Raw genomic sequence first — 20569 nt, forward strand, 5'->3', positions numbered from 1 at the left:
TAAGGGTTAAATTAAAAAACATTGTCACGCTGCCTCTTCAGCAGGCTTACTAAATTACATCACGCTCTCTGGCACGCAGGGCGCAGAGACTGGTAAGCAGCTCAGCTCCATAATGTTTTAACAAGAGTAATGAGAGCACAGTCTGACGAGGTTTGTCCTCAGGAAGTTCACTTTTACACCAAACTGAACTTTTTTTCAACTATGTTTAACTTTGAATACTGATTTAATTAAATGCGGTAATTGTTGAGTTTGTGAAGTATTTTCAGTTTCTTATTGTTTACTTTATGTTTTGCATTATGATTGCAATTCAATTGAGTTTCAACCGGATGAAATGAGAAGTCATCCATGCTGGACTGTGATTGGTTGACAGCAGCTAAACAAGTTCAATCTGGTAACTGATTGCTTTTCATTTCACAGGTTGTAAACTAACTAGATCTTATGTACAGAGGATCCAGTTGCAAATACTGTCTAATGGGTAGAATCAGAGTTGTTCACAGGTCTCCAAAAATCTACCTTAAACTGCATTCACATGATACACAATTTGCTCTTTGCTCGCTGCGAGGTTGGATGCAGAGCCTTGAGGTAAAACTTTTTGTTTGTATGGTTACATCTCCTGCTAGCTCGCGCCAATAAATACAGATTTCTGATTGGCTGTGTGTCGAAAGTTAAAAAAGGTCAAAGTTCAAATAATTTCAACTATGCATCCAAGTATTAAAAACTGTAACATCAAACAATATAGCACTATACTCTTTGTGCAATCCAATACAAATTATAACAATTGCCTATCACAGAAAAGATAATATGCGTACAGTGTTTTTGAGAATCAATAGACTATCAAAAAACATAATATCTAAATACACAAGTTCATCCATATTTTCTTACACCACCGGATAGGATTGTACAACTCTAACATTTTGACCCACACAAGACTGGCTCATCTTGACCCAAAAACCCAGTCAGAGTCCTGTCGGGTTCTTTGGATTTGAAAAGAGTTGGGAACTCGACTGATTTGACCCATTACAGTGTGTTTTCAGGTGTTGGGGATTACTCCTGCATATGTTAAATACAGGAAGGAAGAAAGACGTAAGGCTTGTGTGTGTCCAGAAGGAAGCTTTGTGAAGTCTACCGGTGTGAATTTAAGAAGAAGTGAGACTACTTTAGCTGATAATACAGTAGCATAAAACAGCATAATCTCTGACTGAACTGGCAGCAGTTGAGTTGCATTTTGGGCAATGGAGGTGCCAGATTCCGACCAAGGAAGAAGATGATTACTCTTGTTCTTCTGCATTGATTTAGATCTATTTTTAAAAAAAATTGTCCATTGTGAGTCCAACAATGTTAGAGAAGACCTGTAGGTCTGTAAGGCAAAAGAAAGTAAATATCTTTGCGTATTTTTTTGAAGTAATACTAGAATTGGAAATACACAATTTTAGGTCAAATGTATGCTGCCCTAATAAAATGATTTGCATACAAAAATAGCCAAAAGTAAAATCACTCATAATTCAGAAGATCTTATTGTAATGTGATGTGATCATGTATATATTATTCAATTCAATCATTGATTTTTGCTGAAGACATGGTGAAGCTCCCGGTGCAATCCTTGTTTTTCCATACAGTCCCAAAGCTCTCCTATACCCAGGTGCAGCCATGTTTCCGTCAAACACACATTAAACTGCACTCCAGTTATTCCTTCTGATTCTTAGCTAACGCTGTTAGCTTATCCATTTCATTAGCCAGTTATTTTATGTTGCCCCATGATGAGAGGGGGGAGACATACAGTACATATATCTCCTTTTCTACATAGATCTGACCCAGCTCTCCTCCTTTGTCTCTTCGGTTAACCACTACATCCTCTGTGATAACAGTTATTCTGACCACCATGCTAGCCGGCATTAGCACCACTAGCTTCTCTCTGCGCATCAGTGTGAATGGACATAACAGCAGCTGATTGGCAAAATAAATAAATAATAACTCTACAAGAAAGTTTTGAGAGAGCATTTTGAATCTGCAAGTTTTTCAGAAATGTAGTCAAAAGCACAATATTTGTCTCTGAATGGAACTAGGATAGAAATATAAAGAAACAGAAAACGGAAATACTTAAATAATTGAGTAAATGTTACTTTCTACCTTTGTTTGCGTGTAAATAAACAACATGGCAAAGAGTAAACTTGTAAAAGTGTGTCTCTCCATGCAATCTGCACCTGGTCTGGCTGAAAAATGCAGACACTACTGTAGAAGTAATGCTACATTAGCCGTTCTTTCACAAGACCATTCATACTCATTACAGTTGCAATTAGCCCCGAATGACATCGGATCACTGATTAAACTGACTGCGGAGCTGCAGGGCAAGGGTAGAATGTGCCGTAAAAGAAAAAGATACTAGAAGAGAAATCGGAATCCACCTGAAGCCTCTTTAAAGCAGATCTATTTAATTTCAGCCTGATGGATTCACAGTGTGATAACGGGGATTTCTTGGGATAGTTGACATATTATAGGATAATTTGCCTCCTATGTGCAGTGGGAAAGCGGAGGAATACTGATTGTTCTGTAAGTTAGTGCTGTCGCCAGGTCACAGACAGGCCCACTCATTCTTTAATAACATTTTAGATTCATGTCCTAATCAGACGCCATGCTGCTCACCTTAACGCACTCTTTCTCTGCAACTCACCAAGTCCCTCTCGAGTTTTAACCTTGGAAAGATTCATTATAACACTTCAGATAAGTTTCTGGCCAGTATACGTCAAATACAGCATGCTGCATTTATAACAGGGGAGTCATGGATCAACTTTTAGCTAGGGTCATTGACATGTTAACTTTAATTTAGGTAGAGTTGGGGAACTGTTGGACCGGTAGGAGGACTCAAATGAAAAGCATTCAAATAGTTATTTAAGGTGGTTTAATGGATAACATGGATTCAGACAAACATCAGCAATATTTTTTTCTCAGTCAGGCAAAAACATACAGTCCTGAAAAGGCAAGTGACTCTACTTGTTGCAAACAGAAGTCTGATTGCATAGAAGATAAGAAAATGTACCTACTTTTAACTTGAGGTAACATTCACCTTATGAGTTAATGGTCTCAATCAATAGTTACAAGTCTCCGAGTCTTACAGCAGGAGGTTCGTTCTGTAAATGCAGTGCATGCTTTAAGAAGTAGGCCTACATTGTGATTGATTAACCCATATATAGTGTTTTTAGTGCAGTGGAATTGTTTATGTTGAAAAGTGTAACGTTACAGTTGCCTGCAAATGTCTCTTTCAGACAATTGGGTTGAGGTTCAGTTTTCCTCTGTCGTGTCACTCGAAGATTCAAACACTCCAGAAACAATTGGTGATCTCAAAAGGACCCACTTCCTATTTAGAGTATGTGTTTTCAAAGTCCAGGACGCTTCCTTGGTAGGAATCAGTTTAACAATAGTATTCTAGCTATAATAATTTAAAATGGACCTATCATGCTATATTTGAATAATATAGTGTAGGACCATACCTATATAAGGCATATTTATACTTTTTATTTTTCAAAATACCAAACAGATCATGCATTTTAGCCATTCCTCATTTCGCTCAATTTAACACTGCCTTTGCATGGTCTGGTTCTGTGAGAACAGCACCATCTACAGGCCTGGCATATGTACTACAGCGTCTCATGCGCTTTCGAATGGCAATGTCCGTGGCTGTGTCCTCCTGATTGGTGGAGTTGGCCCAATAGCCGTAGCGCCACTTCTGTGATGTCACAGAAGTGTTCAAATCTGGATCAGTCTGTATCAGATACGTTGCAGCCCCTTTTTTAGAGATTTGGGTATGGAGGAAAATAGAGAGGGTTGTGTTTTCTGACACTTGGTGAGTTCCTGGAACACCGGGGACACATGTTCATGTATAAAAGACGTACAAAAGTGCATTTTTGCATGATAGGTCACCTTTAAGCAACCCTTAAACCACTTTATTTCCAGTTAAAAGCACATTTCTCCAGATGATATAAAATATATGTGATAAACTGAAAAATTAAGTGTTCTTTTGTGTGTTCACATCACAAAGCTGATGGAGATAGAGATTAATCAATACTTTTAAGTATTTCAGGTATTGAATTTGCTAATACGTTTAATTAAATAATGTTTTGAATGCAGGACTTTTACTTGTTTTCATATGAACTGATGTATGTAACTGATCTGTTCTATTTTGCAGCACTTTTCATGGATTAAAGTTGCACGCCGGTCTGATTTTAACTCGGCATCCAGGAGACTAACTGAGTGTCTTCATCTGTTGTTCGTGCTTCAGTGTGTGTGTAGCAGTGTGTATGTCGGTGTGCATGCCAGTGTGTAGCAGTATTCAGGCTGGTAATGGATGTTCCTGCCTGCTGCCGGTGACTCTGCAGAGGCTGAGTTATGGCTCGTGTTGCAACCGCTGATCTGTGACCTGAGTTCCTATCAACTCTGCAGCCAAATCCAACATGAGACTGCGTTATGCAAAGATACTCTCAGAATAATATTGTACTATTGAGTACAACTGTTGACTGCGTTGCAGGTGTGGATATATATGGAAGCCCATTTCCACCAGTAAAAGAAAAAAGCTCAAATTAAAATGTAGAATTGTGGGGGAAAAGGATTCTAACTAATGACTGAGAGAAAAAAAGAGAAAGCATAGCAGCATTATGACTAAGCATACTATAATTATGGCATAGAATCTCAAAATAATGACTAAGTGTTAGCAAAAATTACCATAATTCAAGCATCATTTAACTTTTGTGCAAAATAAAGCATGTTCTCTGCATCAACCATTTCAACCAAGTGTTGATACTGGAGAGTCTCACTGTTTGCAGGCCTGATGCATTATTAACTTGTATGGTTTGAAGCAGTCACTAATGCACATTTTCTTCTTGTCTCATAAATCCCCTCATCCTCTCGACTTTCCTTCCAACTCCTTCTCACCCTTCTCTCTGCTTCGTTCCCATCTCATTTCCCCTTGCCTTCTATCTCTTCTTCTCCCCTATACTCCCCTCTCTCCACTCTCTCAGGTGAGAAGTGTCGGAGCTTCATTGATCTGGCCCCGGCGTCAGAGAGAGGTGAGTAATGACCATCATTAGCCACCGCCGCTACTTCCTGCCGCTCCCACCTGTTCGTCAGACCAAGGGAAACCAAAATAAATATGCACACATCTCTTTATTGGGCACCTTTCTGGCTTATTTTCATCTGCATTTAACATTATTATATTCTAACAATTTAAAAATATATAAATAATGACTGTACCTGTGAAGCTGACAATTGAGTGGCCCGACCAAGCAAGGAGGCAGAGGCAGAACGTCCAAAAATATAACCCGGTGGGGGCCTTTATTAAACTCAATCCCAGGACACAGCCTCAATCTTGCTGTTTTTTGTGTGCACAATCACCAGCCACAAGGATCTCACACACACTACCTGCCCCAAAACAGACAGGGAAACAGAGCCTAAATACACAGACACACTAATCAGTAATGAGACACAGGTGGGGGGGGGAGGAGACAACACAGGGCACCAGGTGCACACAATCAACAGCAACAGACATGGGGGAAGGGAAACACTTTTCAACATAAAGCCAGCATTCAGAGACAGACAAACTAAAACACATATACATATACACAAGTTATTGAGCCGTTTCCGCTCTACATCCTGAACTCCTCCCTTCGATGCAATGCACTTCCGTTTTGGCGGACTGGGTTTGTTTTGCTAGCTAGCTCCGTTGTGCCGACAAAGCACTGATATCGCAGAGACAAAGAGGATATAACAATTACAACATGAAGAAAAGTGGTTCGGGAACTACGTGTGCGGTAGTTGGTTGCAATCACTCGAGAAAGCACCTGAACGAGTGGTTAGATAGAGTGCTACGACCACAAACCAGCACCCAGCACCCAGCCATGTTGTTCATTAAATACAGATAAACACAACAAATACTGCATGCATTGTATTTTTTAATATTATATATGAATATTTTCATAGTGATGTAATTGTGTGGGCTGCTTTTATATTTTAATTTGTAATACCTGTTAGGATTAAACATGTGATCTTTCTTGTTGAAGCCATTTCTTTAGTTTCCTCTCAACAATTAATTAATTCAGTGTTATTTATGTACAGTATGAGCTTAATATGAATGATGAACTGTGTTAAAAGAAATTGTAGCACTCTAAGGAACATATGAAATGCAATAATGCAATAACAGTGCAATAATGAAATTAAATTACATCAAACTTTATTTTCACTCAAACAGTACAGGCACATATGATATATTGCACAGCATAAAGAGATCATGTAAATTGTGCATTATGTAAACAACAGACAACTGTTGGCTCCTGTGGGCATGACCTAAATAAGGCAGTTTATTTTGGTTTTAAAATGCTGAGATATTTACTGCAGAACTGTAACCTTCCCTCAACAAAATCGTCAACAATTTTCGGGAGCATGTGGGCAAAGTAGAATGTGCGCAGCCTTATGATATGCCTTCAGACTGTCCATTGCTTTTCCATCTATTGCCATGGATTGAACGAAGTAGGAGCAAATTTTGCTGTACGTTATGCTGGGCCACGTCGTCATGTTATCCTCCCAGTTTTGCACTGAATTCGGGTGGGGGAGAGTAACGCCATCTCCAGTCAAAGAAGTAGAATCGTGTTCCCAAGCTAGCATCACTGTTAGCATCGAAATCGCTGTGTTTACACCAGTGCCCGTCTGACTGTTTACACCGGTTTACACCGACAGACGCTGTGCAAAAGACTTCCGGCGGAAATGAAGTGCATTTGTGTAGGGTTATGGCGCTACCCGTGTTTTGGCGCGTAAACTTGTCTATATATTTCGCCACCAACAAAACTACACAATCCGTAACGGAGGCCGAGATCTATGGCCCCAAAGATCACCTCTGTTACAGTACCTATCAATTTTTATATTATTAGAGAAACACGTCTTATTTATGTTACCTTCATTGATCCTGTAACACGTCTGTATTATCTACCTCAGTAAGAGTTAGACTTTTACTTGCAAGGGATTATTTTATAGTCATACTATTTTGACTTTTATTTAAGATATAGGCCTGATTTCTCTTTCACTTCTGGCAGTAAGTAGTTCTGATGTCCAGCTCTAAGAAGGACGTTCATTTTAAAGACGTTTATTGTAAATTAAATTGAGGTCAAAGTTAATGACATCTGAGCGTCTGCAGGGTGCGTTCACACCTGCCTTGTATAGTCCGGTTGAATCGAACCCTGGTGCGTTTAGCCGCTTGGTGCGGTTCATTTGGGTCGGTGTGAACACAATCCGAGACCTCTTAAGTGAACTAAGCAGCCGGAATCTGGTCCGCTAAAATAGGTGGTCTCGGAGCGCTTGCTTGCGAACTCTGGAGCGGTTCATTGCTGGTGTGAACGCAGTCCGCACCAAAACATAGGAAGCGTAGTATTTACGTGTCACAAGAACGTGGATATCTTCAAAATCTTTAGCGAAAGAGTCTTTCAAGACATCCGCGGTTATTTAGTGTAAAGTAAAAATGCTACGTCAACTACATAAAATTAAGAACACCTGTCGTCGGTGAAACGCCCCTCCTTACTGCAGAACGTCTCTCATTATATGTGTCATAATGTTTTTTAAAGGACGTTGTCTGATTACATAATCATATTCGCGGGCCGCTAGTGTCTGTTGATCTCCAGATTAACAGCAGCATGAGAATAACCTGCCGAAAGTGCCGATGCTCCATGACGGAGGCTCCGGTAGAAATGTGCAGGGATTTGCGTTTTTACCCCCTTAATGTCTGACCAATGGTTGAACAGCATTTCCGTGCACATGAATTGTGTTTAAAGTTTATAGTCCGTTTGAGTTTTGCCCGTGTGAACGCAAACCGAACCTTCTGAAAAATGAAACAATGTAACAAACTGTTGTCTGGTGCACTGCACACCAGAAAACGAACTATTAGGTGTGAAAAGTGGTGTAGTGGGGATTTTCTTACTGGGGGGACGCTATTTTAATTAGGTCATCCAAAACAATGGCACACAAGTGCGCACGCGCGCAGTGCACTCACGAAAGGGGCAGACAGGTCCACAGAAACTACTGGTATGCTTAGTCCTACTTTAGTTACTGTAATGCAAAAAACAGACGGCGCTGTGCTCAACACACACACAGACTCAAAACCATGGACACACTGGCACATAAGTTACATAAACAATGTATAGGCCTAAATTGCATAAGGTTCAGTCTCTCTCTCTCTCTCTCTCTCTCTCTCTCTCTCTCTCTCTCTCTCTCTCTCTCTGAAACGAAAAATATAGCCTACTTATGCAAACAACATTGAATCTGGACTTGTAGCAGCTTCATTTGTAGCTTCGGTGCTGCTAGCCTCTTTCTTCTTGTGAATTATATTCTTTTTAGAAAAGAAGTCAAGTAAAAAATGTTTGCCTGCCATTATAGAGCTTTTTAGTTAGCGTTCTTCTTGAGGGAAAGAGCTGCCGCAAAATTGGCGGGCTGCGAGCTGGCTGGCCGTGGGTGTGTCACTGAAACACCCCCAGGTCGCCGCGGGGTCACGAGCGTGATGACGAATCATAATTTTTTAAGGAAATCATTTTTATTTTATATTATAATTACTAATAATAATGTTAATGTTTTTGTCATTATTACAACAAATACACACTTGCAACTGATAACACTGGCAATGATTTTATATTTATTAGACTATTAAAAAAAAGATCATGCTCCAAATAAGTGGGGGTACGGCGTATCCCCGCGTCCAACGCCCACTACACCACTTGGTGTGAATGCACCAAAACTATAATGAGAGTCGTAAGTGAAGATTAGACTGAGAAGGTTGTCTGTCCGTAGGTTGAAGTTACACACTTTGTTGACATAAAGCAGTCGTTTCAAAAGGACATTAGGGCCAGTGTCCACATACTGTAGTGCCTTTCTCTGGCAGGAAGGCACTATGTGGACACTGGCTTTTGCAGGGTTTCATCCCTCAAATTCTAATTCCACTGTTGAATGACGGACTAGTGACGCTCCCTTGGATTTCATTATCTGTTAGTGCTACTTTATATTTGTGTTTGATAATGTTTTTCACAATTACAACCAACTGAAAGGTTTTCGCTCTCACTATTTGTCTAAATGAGCATCACCACTCAGTATGACAGCCGTAGAGCTTGGAAACAAAAAAAACAATGCTGTTATTTTTGGGTGAAAACTGTTTCTTAACCAACATCTTTCCAGGAGCAATCTGTACTTCTACTTCTCTGTTAGTCCTCCTCTAAGAGACTGCAAACTAGGGCTGCTCGATTATGGCAAAAATCATAATCTGGATTATTTGGGTCAATAATTGTAATTGCGATTATTAATTGTGTTCATTCATTGGCTTTGAAAACATCCATTTATTGGAGAAAAAACATGTGAACAGTATGTTTTTAACAGTTGATTACCCTGAACTTTAAGTATAATTCAACTGAAAACCCCCCCCAAAAAAAAGTAATAATAATAATAAAAAAATAATCGTTTTATTTAGATTACGTTGTTTTCGTAATCGTTGCAAGCCATAATCGTAATCGCGATTAAAATACGATTAATTGAGCAGCCCTACTGCAAACTAAGGTGGAGTCTGCACTAAGGGCTCATTATTCTTTAAGAAACAAGTATGACGTTTCCTTTTTTCAAATCTAAATTGTTTAATCTCAAATCATTGAGGCTGATCTTTCATTCTGATCAGAAAATGTAGAAAATCTATTTGGAGAATGAAATGAAAACTGGTTGATAACAGGGCAAATGGGACCTTCTTCAAGATTTACTTCCTGTGTTTATTTACTCACTATCCTCCATAGACACATCTGAAAAGGTGGAGGCAGTTATAGAAAGAATGAAAAACAAATTCTATTGTTTTTGCCTCAAAACATCTGGCGAATCCCATTTGTGCCCGATTATTTGTCAAAACCGTTTCAGACTTAACCTTCTATTCCAAAGGTTTCATATTTTCATATTTTCTCCGGGCTGATTTAACTGAGGCTTCCTGAGGCCTTCATCATAATTATATTGACAGAGGAGGGAGTAAAAGGAAAGTGACATGTATTAATTGAAATGAAACAAGCTCAGGATTTTTCCAATGTGTTGTCAGTTTTGATTTATGGATGTTAGAGTAAACCTGCTCCCAACAAAAATGAAGATAATGCCTTCTGTTTTAATTTAGGTTTCAATCAGATTCAAACCAATCTCCCATAATAAAAAAAAAAATGTATCTATCAAGAAAATGATTGATGATAGAGGACATATAATTCTCAATTTCAAGTTCATATTAGTATTTTGTGTCTCTATTCTGACATGCATTAATGTTCAAAAAGCTCTTTATTTTTCTCATACTGCCTGTGCTGTAGCACCTATTTTCTACCTCTGTCTGAAACCAGAGCCCAGTCTGCTCTGATTGGTTAGCTGGCCGGCTCTGTTCTGATTGGTCAACCGCTTAAAGATGTCCCGCCCCTTGCCCTATCACGTACAATGTGTTAGAAGCTAGTCAAATTAAGTGTGAGTGTTACATAGTGACATCACTGTTAGGGAAGTAAACAAAAAAGTCCAATGGAAGCTTCAGGCAGGAGAGAAACTTCCTCTGGAGGGAACTTTGGGATTTTAGCCTTTGCAGACCATTTACATGCACACACACATTTATAACACACTACAAGAAAAGCATAATCGCTTCTCACACTTTAACTTAGGCTCCTCTAAAATTGCACCATGTAAAACAATTCTGAAATAAAAGGAAATTAATGAATAAACTATAGTGCAAGACGAATAACGATGCAGCTAAGTTGCAAGTAGGCAAACATACAGTATACACATAAAATAGAAAAAAGGTGAAACAGGATGTAAACTTAAATACTGTAAAGTAGAATACATATTGTATACTTTATTAATGTATTTTAAAATGTTTAATATATTGATGTGTGGAATATGTGAAACGTAACATGTCATACAAAACAGTGTGCTAAGTTTCTTACATTTACACATACATTATGTTTTCCCACCAACTGCTGCCTTTGGCCTTGCTTCTTATTTGTTTTTTAAATTTGACCCTCATACATGGGCGTCGCAGCCATTATATGAGGGTGGGACAAGTCCCCCCCACTTTTTCAAATGATTAGTTTAGACCCCCCCACTTTTAGCATGTGGAAAGTCCGTGAATCGGTCTATCCACTCGCCGCACTTTGTAGAGCGCTGTGTCAGTGCTTCACTATCAAATCCATTCCACTTGCTTATTGAGAGAATGCCCAAATCAATTAAACTCTGTACCATGTTTTCACTGCTACTTTGTACCAAGGCATATTCTCACATAGCGCGCGCATGTTCAAGGAGTGTTGCCATAGTTGGACAGCTCAGATCTGTTGTATGAAGCGATACCGGTAGCAGAGGTAAGGCACACACACCAAATGTTCAGGACATTGTTAATACAGCGAAAATCAAAGCTGACGATCTCTTGGTTTGATATGTGTTCTCCCCCAGACAACATGGACATAAGAACATTTTTTTCAAAGTTAATATTAGAGCTAATATTCTACCTACTGCTTGGGACTTTGAGTCTTCAAAATGTCCAATGTCACAGACTGGGACTTACTTTAGAGTATTTACATTCAGTATGACTTGTTATGATTCAATGTGAAAGAGTATACTGCTCAATAAATAATTATCACTTCACCACCTCTCTTGACATCTAGGCGCTTGAGAGTGAGTCAGAGGCAGAATACAGGGACAGTGGAGAGAGGTCCATTGCTGAGGTAAGTGATGAAAGGGAAATTACAGTTTAGAGTAAATTATGATGTGGACTCTCATCCCAGAATTTTAAGGAAATCAGTGGGGATATTGAACAAGAAACCTTTCAGTCAAGGGGCATCATATGACCAATATAGACAGAAGAGCAACATTTATTTGAACATTTAAGTCAATGATACCATTCCTAGGTGAACTTAACATCTGTATGGAGTCAGATCAGTCTCAATATTAATAAATGCTCACAGAAGGATTCACAAATGTATTTTGCGACTTATATATAAATGACTCTCCACAACAATATCTCTCAATGCACTCACAAATATTTATTGTTGTATATAAATGTACAAAACATTGGCATTTAAACTGCTTTTTATTAATTCAAAGACGGCTCTGAATTAATAATCAAATATGTTTCCTTTATTTACTAGTGGATGAAATTACAAAATGTACCCATTATTTTCCTCATTCTAGTATAGCCACATAAAAGTATCAAACCACCTGTTAAAATGCACCAGAATACAGGAAATGTTCAAATGTTGTTAAAAATGTCCCCCCCACATTCAGGATGCTTCCTATGCCCATGCCCTCATACATACTGTATGTGATGTATAAGGGGCTGGATAATAAGAGAACATCTCTCCTCCAGATTCCTAATAACTGCAGACATGAGCAGCTTATTATCTTATCCTGCAGCTCATAAAAAGAATATTTGAGCGTGAATATTTGCTGCAGGTGGGCGTAGCCTCTAATTCTCTGTTCCATGCAGAGCAGGTTGTTAATAATGAAAGTTTCTAATGGTTTCATCTGTGGATGCCATCTGGAAGAAGAGCAGTAGTGTTTTGCAGGGAGCGGTGGTGAGCAGTGATATGGTGCATCCAGTGGGGCGACCTTGCTTCTCACACAAGGATACAATATGTTAATCTACCTTCCTTTGAGCCCTGCATGATCACTGTTTTTTATAACACACAGCTGCTCCTCATTCACAGCCAAGTTCATTCTTAATGAAAAACCGACAACACAAATTTGATTACACAAATCAAATTGGGGCCAGAGCCAGGACTTTATAAACTGTGCTGTGGTCAAGACTGCACCGGCAGAACTAAGCCCACGTGAGAAATGCAAAACGTATCGACCATAAGAAAACTATTTACAGTTTTCTTAGTTTTTAAAGTATCAATAAATCTACCTTTTTTTCTTTTTCTTTTATTTATTTATTTGAGGTGAGACACTGGTCTATTTTGTTGTTGCTTATTCTGCTTATTGCAGCATTGGTTTCTCTTCTCAGACAATAAGGTTGCCTTTTCAGTACAAGGTACAAAAATCAAATTTAACAAATCAAAATGTAAGACGAAGTAAAGGGAGAGACTAAATGAGGGTGATTAGGCGTTCTTAAAACTTGGGACAGTCCCGATTTCAATCAGCTGTCCTGAGTTGTTATAATACTACCTTAAAAACATTAGGTATTATATAAAATTATAGACCTTAAAACCAGGGTACGAGGATATCTGGTCTCATATCACAATCTCACTAACATGAGTTGTGATGGTAAAAACAAAGTACAGCGAGAGTTGATGAAAGTCATAAACCACACTATTGACCTGTTGATGGCACTAGATTGAAAAACAGAGGACCAGCAATGTTTTTACAATTCATCCTGAGGGAAACACCAATGTCTGAACTAAACTTCATGACGATGCAACAGCAGTTGTTAAGATATTTCAGTCTGGACAGACCATAGAACCGCGCCGACGGCAGAACAGGTTTCTAAAGAGAAAACATCACGCTGTTTGTCATCCTGAAGGGTTCAGCCCCAGGTTTGTTTCTCCTTCAGATGATCTGAGCAGACGTCACATTAGTTTTGCACCTTGACATTGTAAAGTGCTTAGTGGATACTTTTATCACCGACGTCCCCCCGAGGTCTCTGCTCATCCTCTCTTCTCCTGCTCCATTTTTCAGAGATTTCTTCAGACTTTGGTGTTTCATATCATGAAAGAGAAACTTTAAGTCTCTTTCAGATCCAAATGTTATATCCTTCTTTCTGTCTGTTGTGAATACTGTCCTTTAAATGACTATGGCTTTATTAGCAAACAATATTCTTAAGTTTCAATGATGAATGAATTTAGTTCATTCTTGGGTTTAGTTAGAACTTTATGACTTTTAGTCACTAAACTCTGCTTGTATGCAGGGCCGGCCCTTCCCACTGGCGAACTAGGCGGTCGCCTAGGGCGCCAGATCTGGAGGGGCGCTGCCGCGCTGCGCTGGGAGAAAAAAAAAATTAATAAAAAAAATTTAAATTATTTTTATTCAGCCAAATGTTCTGCCCTTGATGTAATACATTTACAATAATTGAACAAAGTAAACACCCTTTGCACCCCGGGCCGGCGTCAACATTTTGCATTTGCCCTGTACGATGGGCGCTGTAACTGTAAGTGATGAAAGGGGGGGATGGTCGCTTATTATCAGGCACCCACAGGCCGTGGCTCACAGCCAAAGTGACGCGGCAGCTCCAGCTGAAAGTGTCGGAGATCGCAACGATCGCAACAGCAAGAGGCAAAACATTAGCATTATGAAAAGGTCCAAGCCTTCTGGGGCAACGGGAAGGAAACGGAAAAAAGAACAGGAGGAATCGAAAGTCAAAGACAGAGGTAAGTCGGCTTGTGCAAAAAAAAAAATTCAGTATGTACTGTACCGTTAGACATTTGATTTTAAGCTAGCTAGCTAGCTAAGGAGGTAGCCATGATACAGCTTTGATGCCATGCTAGCAGCGAGCCTCTGATACAGAATGATAGATACAAATGATTTTAAGTTTTTATTTATGTGTTATTATTCCTATATAATCTTTTTGTAAATATCCTACTTTTATATTGTGATAGCTGTAAATTGATCCTCCAATAGTGTTTAATTTGTCAGATAGTTTATTTTCACGGTCAACTTGTGTGTATATATATATATTTATTTTTCTGTTTATTTTCTATTATATATTTTTTATTTTCTGCACTTTTTAATGTCTAATTATTGTGCAATGCTTTGTTTTATATGCTGATGTAACGAAATAATGTTAATGTTAGCCAGAAGAAAGCTATCTGGATAACTGCTCCTTTGTATAAAGTGAGGCTGACCAACCAATATGGGCATGTGTTATTATTTAGTTGTTACTTATGTTTGCAAATGATCTCCTGGGGCAGCAGAACCTCACTTTTATATAGGCCAGTTGTGAACTTGCATACAGCTGAGGCAGATTGCAGCAGTTATTTTTGCCTGACTGTATATAAATGTTTTTGCTTGTAATGTGCTAATATCTACCCTATAAATGTCCAGCTGCACTTGAGAAATACCTCAAAAAGCCCCCAGTTGCTGGAGAAGGAACATCTGATCTCCCATGTACATCACACTCTGAAGAATGTAAGTTTTGCCAAACATTTATGGTCTCTGTGTAATCGTTCATACACTACTTTTTTGTCATTATTATTATTGTTATTATTATGATAAATAATGAAAACTGAAGCATGAATAACTTATTTGCATGTTTGGATTGCCTGCCTGCAGGTGAAGGAATAACGAGCATAGTATGTGAGTCCACCATTGCAGCCCCCTCAGATCCTGCTGACTGCCCAGGCCCATCTGCAGTCCCCTCAGATCCTGCTGACTGCCCAGGCCCATCTGAGTCCACCATTGCAGTCCCCTCAGATCCTGCTGACTGCCCAGGCCCATCTGCAGTCCCCTCAGATCCTGCTGACTGCCCAGGCCCATCTGAGTCCACCATTGCAGTCCCCTCAGATCCTGCTGACTGCCCAGGCCCACCTGAGTCCACCATTGCAGTCCCCTCAGATCCTGCTGACTGGCCAGCACTGAGTGATACAGTGAGGATGGAGTTAGTCAGACGTGGGCCATATCATTTAAAATCCGACTTCACTTTTCCTAAAAAGGATGGAGGGAGAAGTTGCCATCATCACTACTTTTACAGAAGATTAGTGAATGGAGAGACAATCAAGAGGAGCTGGGTTGTGTATTCCAAGAAAAACTAAAGTATTTACTGCTTTTGCTGCAAGCTGTTCTCCCAAAAAGAGTACCAACTAATCAGCAGTGGACTAAATGACTGGAAAAATTGCACTGACAAACTAAAAACACATGAGAACAGCCCAGAACACTCTAGGCACATGACGTTGTGGAAGGAACTGGAGACTCGACTTGAAAAGGGCCTAACTATAGACAAGGTAGAAATGGCACTTATGGAGGCTGAAAAGAGGAAGTGGCGTGAAGTCCTGACCAGGTTGGTGGCAATAATTCAGTCGTTGGCAGAGCGAAATATTGCCTTTAGAGGGACGACAGAAACACTTAACCAGCCAAATAATGGCAACTTCCTGAAGGAGGTAGAGCTCATGGCGAAGTTCGACCCAGTCCTCAAACAGCATGTTGCTGAGGTCCAAAGAGGAACCACCAATATTTCCTATTTGGGAAAAAGAATTCAAAATGAACTGATAGATTGCATCAGTGGGAAGATTGGGGACCATATGGTCAAGGAAATCAAACAATCCAAATACTTTTCAATTATTTTGGATTGCACCCCAGATTTGAGCCATACAGAGCAACTATCAGTCATTATTCGACTAGTTACAACCCAGGACACGCCCCAAATAAAAGAACATTTTATGGGGTTCCTTGAGGTAGAACAGTCCACTGGAGAAAGCCTTTCAACCCTGATTCTAAAGAGATTAGAACAGCTTGATATCCCTTTTGAAGACTGTAGAGGGCAGTCTTATGACAACGGTGCAAATATGAAAGGAAAGAGGAAAGGAGTCCAAGCCAGACTTGTTCAAATCAATCCAAGGGCTTTATTTGTGCCATGCGGAGCACATACATTGAACCTGGTGGTAGCTGATGCAGCAAAAAGCTCTGCAGAAGCCACTAGCTACTTTGGCTACCTGCAGAAGCTTTTCACACTCTTCTCTGCCTCCACTCAGAGATGGTCCATCCTAAAAAGCCATGTGAACATCACATTGAAATCATGGTCTGATACCAGATGGGAGAGTCGGATCAACAGCATAGAGGCTGTAAGGTATCAGGCTGCAGAAGTCAGAGATGCACTTCTAGAGGTGAGGGATAAAGCCACAGATGGAGTCGTAAAAATTGAGGCACAATCTTTGGCTGAAGAGGTTGGATCATACCGCTTTGCAATATGCACTGTGGTATGGTATGACATCCTGACCAACATCAAACATGTCAGCAAAATGTTGCAATCAGTGTCAATGCAGCTGGATATTGCTGTTGACCTCCTGAGAAAAACAGAAGTTTCTTTGGTCAGCTACAGAGGCAATGGATTTGCTTCTGCCCAAGCATCTGCCAAAGACATCTGTGGCCAAATGAATGTGGAAGCTGTTCTCAAGCAGAAGAGGCTGAGATCAACCAAGAGACAGTTCTCCTATGAGTCCCAGGAGGAGCAAGTGAGTGATGCACTAAAGAAACTCGAAGTTTCTTTTTTCAATATGGTGGTGGATGTTTCCATTGCATCACTGCAGGAGCGATTCAAGGCCTTAGGTGAAGTAGAGAAAAAGTTTGGGGTGCTACTCAACTTCCCTGACCTGCCAAAGGAAGATCTGACGAAGCAGTGTGAAACACTCAGCAACACCCTGAGCTGGGGTGGGCAGTCAGACCTGGATAAGAGGGAACTTGCACTGGAGATGCAGAATTTCCCAGCTTTGCCAAAAGCCAACATGACTACCCTGGAACTTCTGACTTTCCTACAGGAGAAGAAAATGAACGAAGTGTATCCAAATATGTGGGTGGCCCTCAGGATCGCTGTCACTATTCCAGTGACAGTTGCTGCTGGGGAGAGGAGCTTCTCCAAATTGAAGCTCATTAAAACATACCTGAGGTCGTCAATGGCTCAAGAACGCCTCAATGGATTAGCTTTAATAAGCATCAATCGCAAGGTTTCGGGGCAAATATCATTTGACGACACAATAAATGAATTTGCAGCAAGGAAGTCCAGACGTGTCCGACTTTAAGGATGTGGACTAATTAAAGGACACAATAACATAGCAGAGACTTGTTGTTCTGATTGCCTGTTTCATTTGATTTATAGTGTGTGTAATGTTGTTCATTATCTTAATTTATTTGCAATAACCTCAGTTGTAAGAGCTCCGTTGGCTATATTTTTGTCCACGTTTGCACTTTCTTTTCTTGAAGTTTTAAGAGAAGCTACTTTTGTTTGATGAGTGATTTTCATTTAATAACTACAATAATAATAATAAGGATAAAATACATAAAAAATATGTTACATTTATTTGTTATTGGCTGTGGGTTATTGGTTATGTTCACATACTTATTTGGTTATTAAAATGTAAACCAATCTTTTTCATATGGGTGTTTAGAGTTGTACCCCTAGATCTAGTCTCTAGTAATTCTGCTCAAAGTGCACCAGATTGAAGCATTTTACTTTAAAATGTTAAAACAAATCTTTCCGAAGGGGGCATACCCCTGGACCCCCCTAGAGGATGTGACATCCACCCCCCAATTAAAACATGTTCATACAATAATGAATACATTTGAAACCTTCTTTATGTATATTACCTATGTCAATAAGTTTCAGTTTTTGTAGTGTATTGGTCTTTTGTAGAGATTTTTCATTTATTCTTTATATATTCTATTGTGTATTGCTTGGAGGCGGGGGGGGGCACCAAATCATAATCTCGCCTAGGGCACCAAAATGTCTAGGGCCGGCCCTGCTTGTATGGATTAATTATTTTTACTTTTCTTGCTTCATGTCTGAAATAAACCATCAGCTCATATCATCTGTCCCATCCTGTCTTTTTCTAATTGACATTCCTATACAGTACAACTAAACCAAACCCTCAATCAATCATTTAGAAAAACATGTTTTCTCCACGATTACGGGGACTGTTTTTAACACCTTAAAACAAAAACACAACAAAGCTTCTCAGTCAAAGATTGTGGTTTGGTTTAAAATAAACATTTAATTTAATAAACGGACATGCATAAAAGAGTATCAATGTTGATATTTGCACAGAACAAAGACCTGATTAAGAGTCTCGAGTGTGTGTTAGTAATCTGTGATAAAACACTCTCAAAACCTATACGACAATGCAGTTGTGTTGTAAAGAAACATCCTTAGGAAGGAAATTAGTCTGCATTTAACACAATCCGATGAAACAATGAACAATGTGTGAACAAACTTCTGAAATATTCAAGTCATCTTCTTACAAATGATCTTTAGTTAAATTTCACCCTTTGTAATTGCACCCAATGTCTTGTGTCTGCAGTTTGGAGATCCTTAAGCTCTCTCAAACTTACTTAAAGATTGTGTATTCAAGAGAAGCTTCTGCCTTTAGAAAATATAAATATAGAAAGCTGTGCGAGTTCTGCTGGTAAGAGTGAATCCTGAGGGCATGAAAACTCGTCTCTCCTCTAAAAATCTTCACATTTTTAGAGGAGAGCGTGAAGGAGTACAGTAGGGTTGTAAAACGTGTTCATCATCCTGCAAAATGTCTCTCTCTGCTCTGATGGGATTTTTTTACAGACCTGTACAACCCGAGGGCCCAGTGAGTGTCAGACAAGAAGATGGATATATCAAACGCCCCCTCCCCTACCAGATCAGAAACAAATACTTCACCTTGTTTTGAGATGTAGGGGTTGTGTCTTGCCTGCAGATGAGAAATGTATCATCATCCTTTAGAGATTCATCGCAGTATCTCTGTCATCCAAGACTGGATGAATGGATGTAAACAGAACAAATGGAAGGACAATTCAACTTCCCCGCCTTCAGTCTGTGCAGTTAGGGCAGAAGAACAACAAAATGGAAATCTGGTCATTTTCCACACACAAAAGCACCAGAAGTGAAGGTCAACAAAGACTCTTTATTTAATAAAAAGTTACATGTAGATTACATTTTATAGAGTGCCAAGTAGACTCTAAGTGCTTTATATAATGCATTCTAATGCTTTCTAAAAAATTTAAGGGAAACAATGAATATATTAAGTGAAAATGCCAGTAAGTCTCAGCTTGATTCAAAAACTGTTTTAATAGGTTAAGTTGAGTTTCTCTCCAACACACTTAGACCCCATTTACATACGAAATGCAAACGAACCGAATAAGATATCAAAAAAGTATTCCGTTCACACGAGACCGCTCGAAAGCGCTCGAGACGCTGTAGTACATATGCCGGGCCTGTAAGTGGCGCTGTACTTCTGCCACAAAATACAACATAAGCAGCGAAGAAGACCCCCGAGCATGGTTGCCATGGTTGCCCTTCTGTTTATGCCCCGCGGTGGATTTAGCAACATGTAGTTCATGTAATTCTCCACGTCCACTTGTTGCTGATGGTTGTGGTAGAGGAGCTGTAGATTTTGCACTAACATCTGTAGCATGGTCAGTAGCAGTAGCAGTTAGCTACTGACCATGCTACAGCAGTGAGCAGCAGAGGTGGGGAGAGGTGGGGCTAAAGCTTCATCGTTATCAGGAAATGATCGTATAGGCCATCCTTGGGACCCGTTATTGTTTGCGGGGTCCGTTTCCGCGTTTCCGTTACGGCCTCGTGTGAAAGAACGGGCTATACGAAAGAGAAAAATAGCGGATACAACCATTTGCGTTCTCGTGTAAAGAGCACCTTAATGACATCACTATGTAACACTCACGCTTCTATTGGCTATAGCGCTCCAACACATTTTACGTGATAAGCTAAGGGACGGGGCCTCTCTAATGGCGCATTTCCACTGCAGGGCCTTGCACGGCTTAGTACGGTATAGTTAGGCCCTGGTAGGCCAGGCTCACTTTATGCTGCGTTTCCATTAGTTTAGGAACTGGGGTAGTAACTATAGTAATG

General features: G+C 39.8%; 2 protein-coding genes across 4 annotated transcripts in view; both read left to right on the forward strand.

Moving 5' to 3' along the window:
• The window catches only part of gsg1l (gsg1-like), a 39158-nt gene that overhangs the window by 7224 nt on the left and 11365 nt on the right, over nucleotides 1-20569 (forward strand). Inside the window, exon 2 of the mRNA XM_079644604.1 lies at nucleotides 5010-5057. Within this exon, the coding sequence (XP_079500730.1) occupies nucleotides 5010-5057 (48 nt within the window). The remainder of the gene's footprint in view (nucleotides 1-5009; nucleotides 5058-20569) is intronic.
• On the forward strand, nucleotides 13946-18413 carry LOC307015776 (zinc finger MYM-type protein 1-like). 3 transcript variants are annotated; one of them, XM_079644603.1, is made up of 3 exons: nucleotides 13946-14375; nucleotides 15049-15132; nucleotides 15277-15867. In XM_079644603.1, the coding sequence occupies exons 1-3, from the start codon at nucleotides 14141-14143 to the stop codon at nucleotides 15753-15755; spliced, it is 798 nt and encodes a 265-aa protein (XP_079500729.1). In that variant the 5' UTR covers nucleotides 13946-14140; the 3' UTR covers nucleotides 15756-15867. The 3 variants fall into 3 exon arrangements, with proteins under 3 accessions (XP_079500729.1, XP_079500727.1, XP_079500728.1); XM_079644601.1 differs by having other exon boundaries at nucleotides 13986-14375; nucleotides 15277-18413; XM_079644602.1 differs by lacking the exon at nucleotides 13946-14375 and having other exon boundaries at nucleotides 14387-15132; nucleotides 15277-18413.

Source organism: Notothenia rossii, assembly GCF_949606895.1.
Source record: "Notothenia rossii genome assembly, chromosome: 8".
NCBI classification, from domain to species: Eukaryota; Metazoa; Chordata; class Actinopteri; order Perciformes; family Nototheniidae; genus Notothenia; species Notothenia rossii.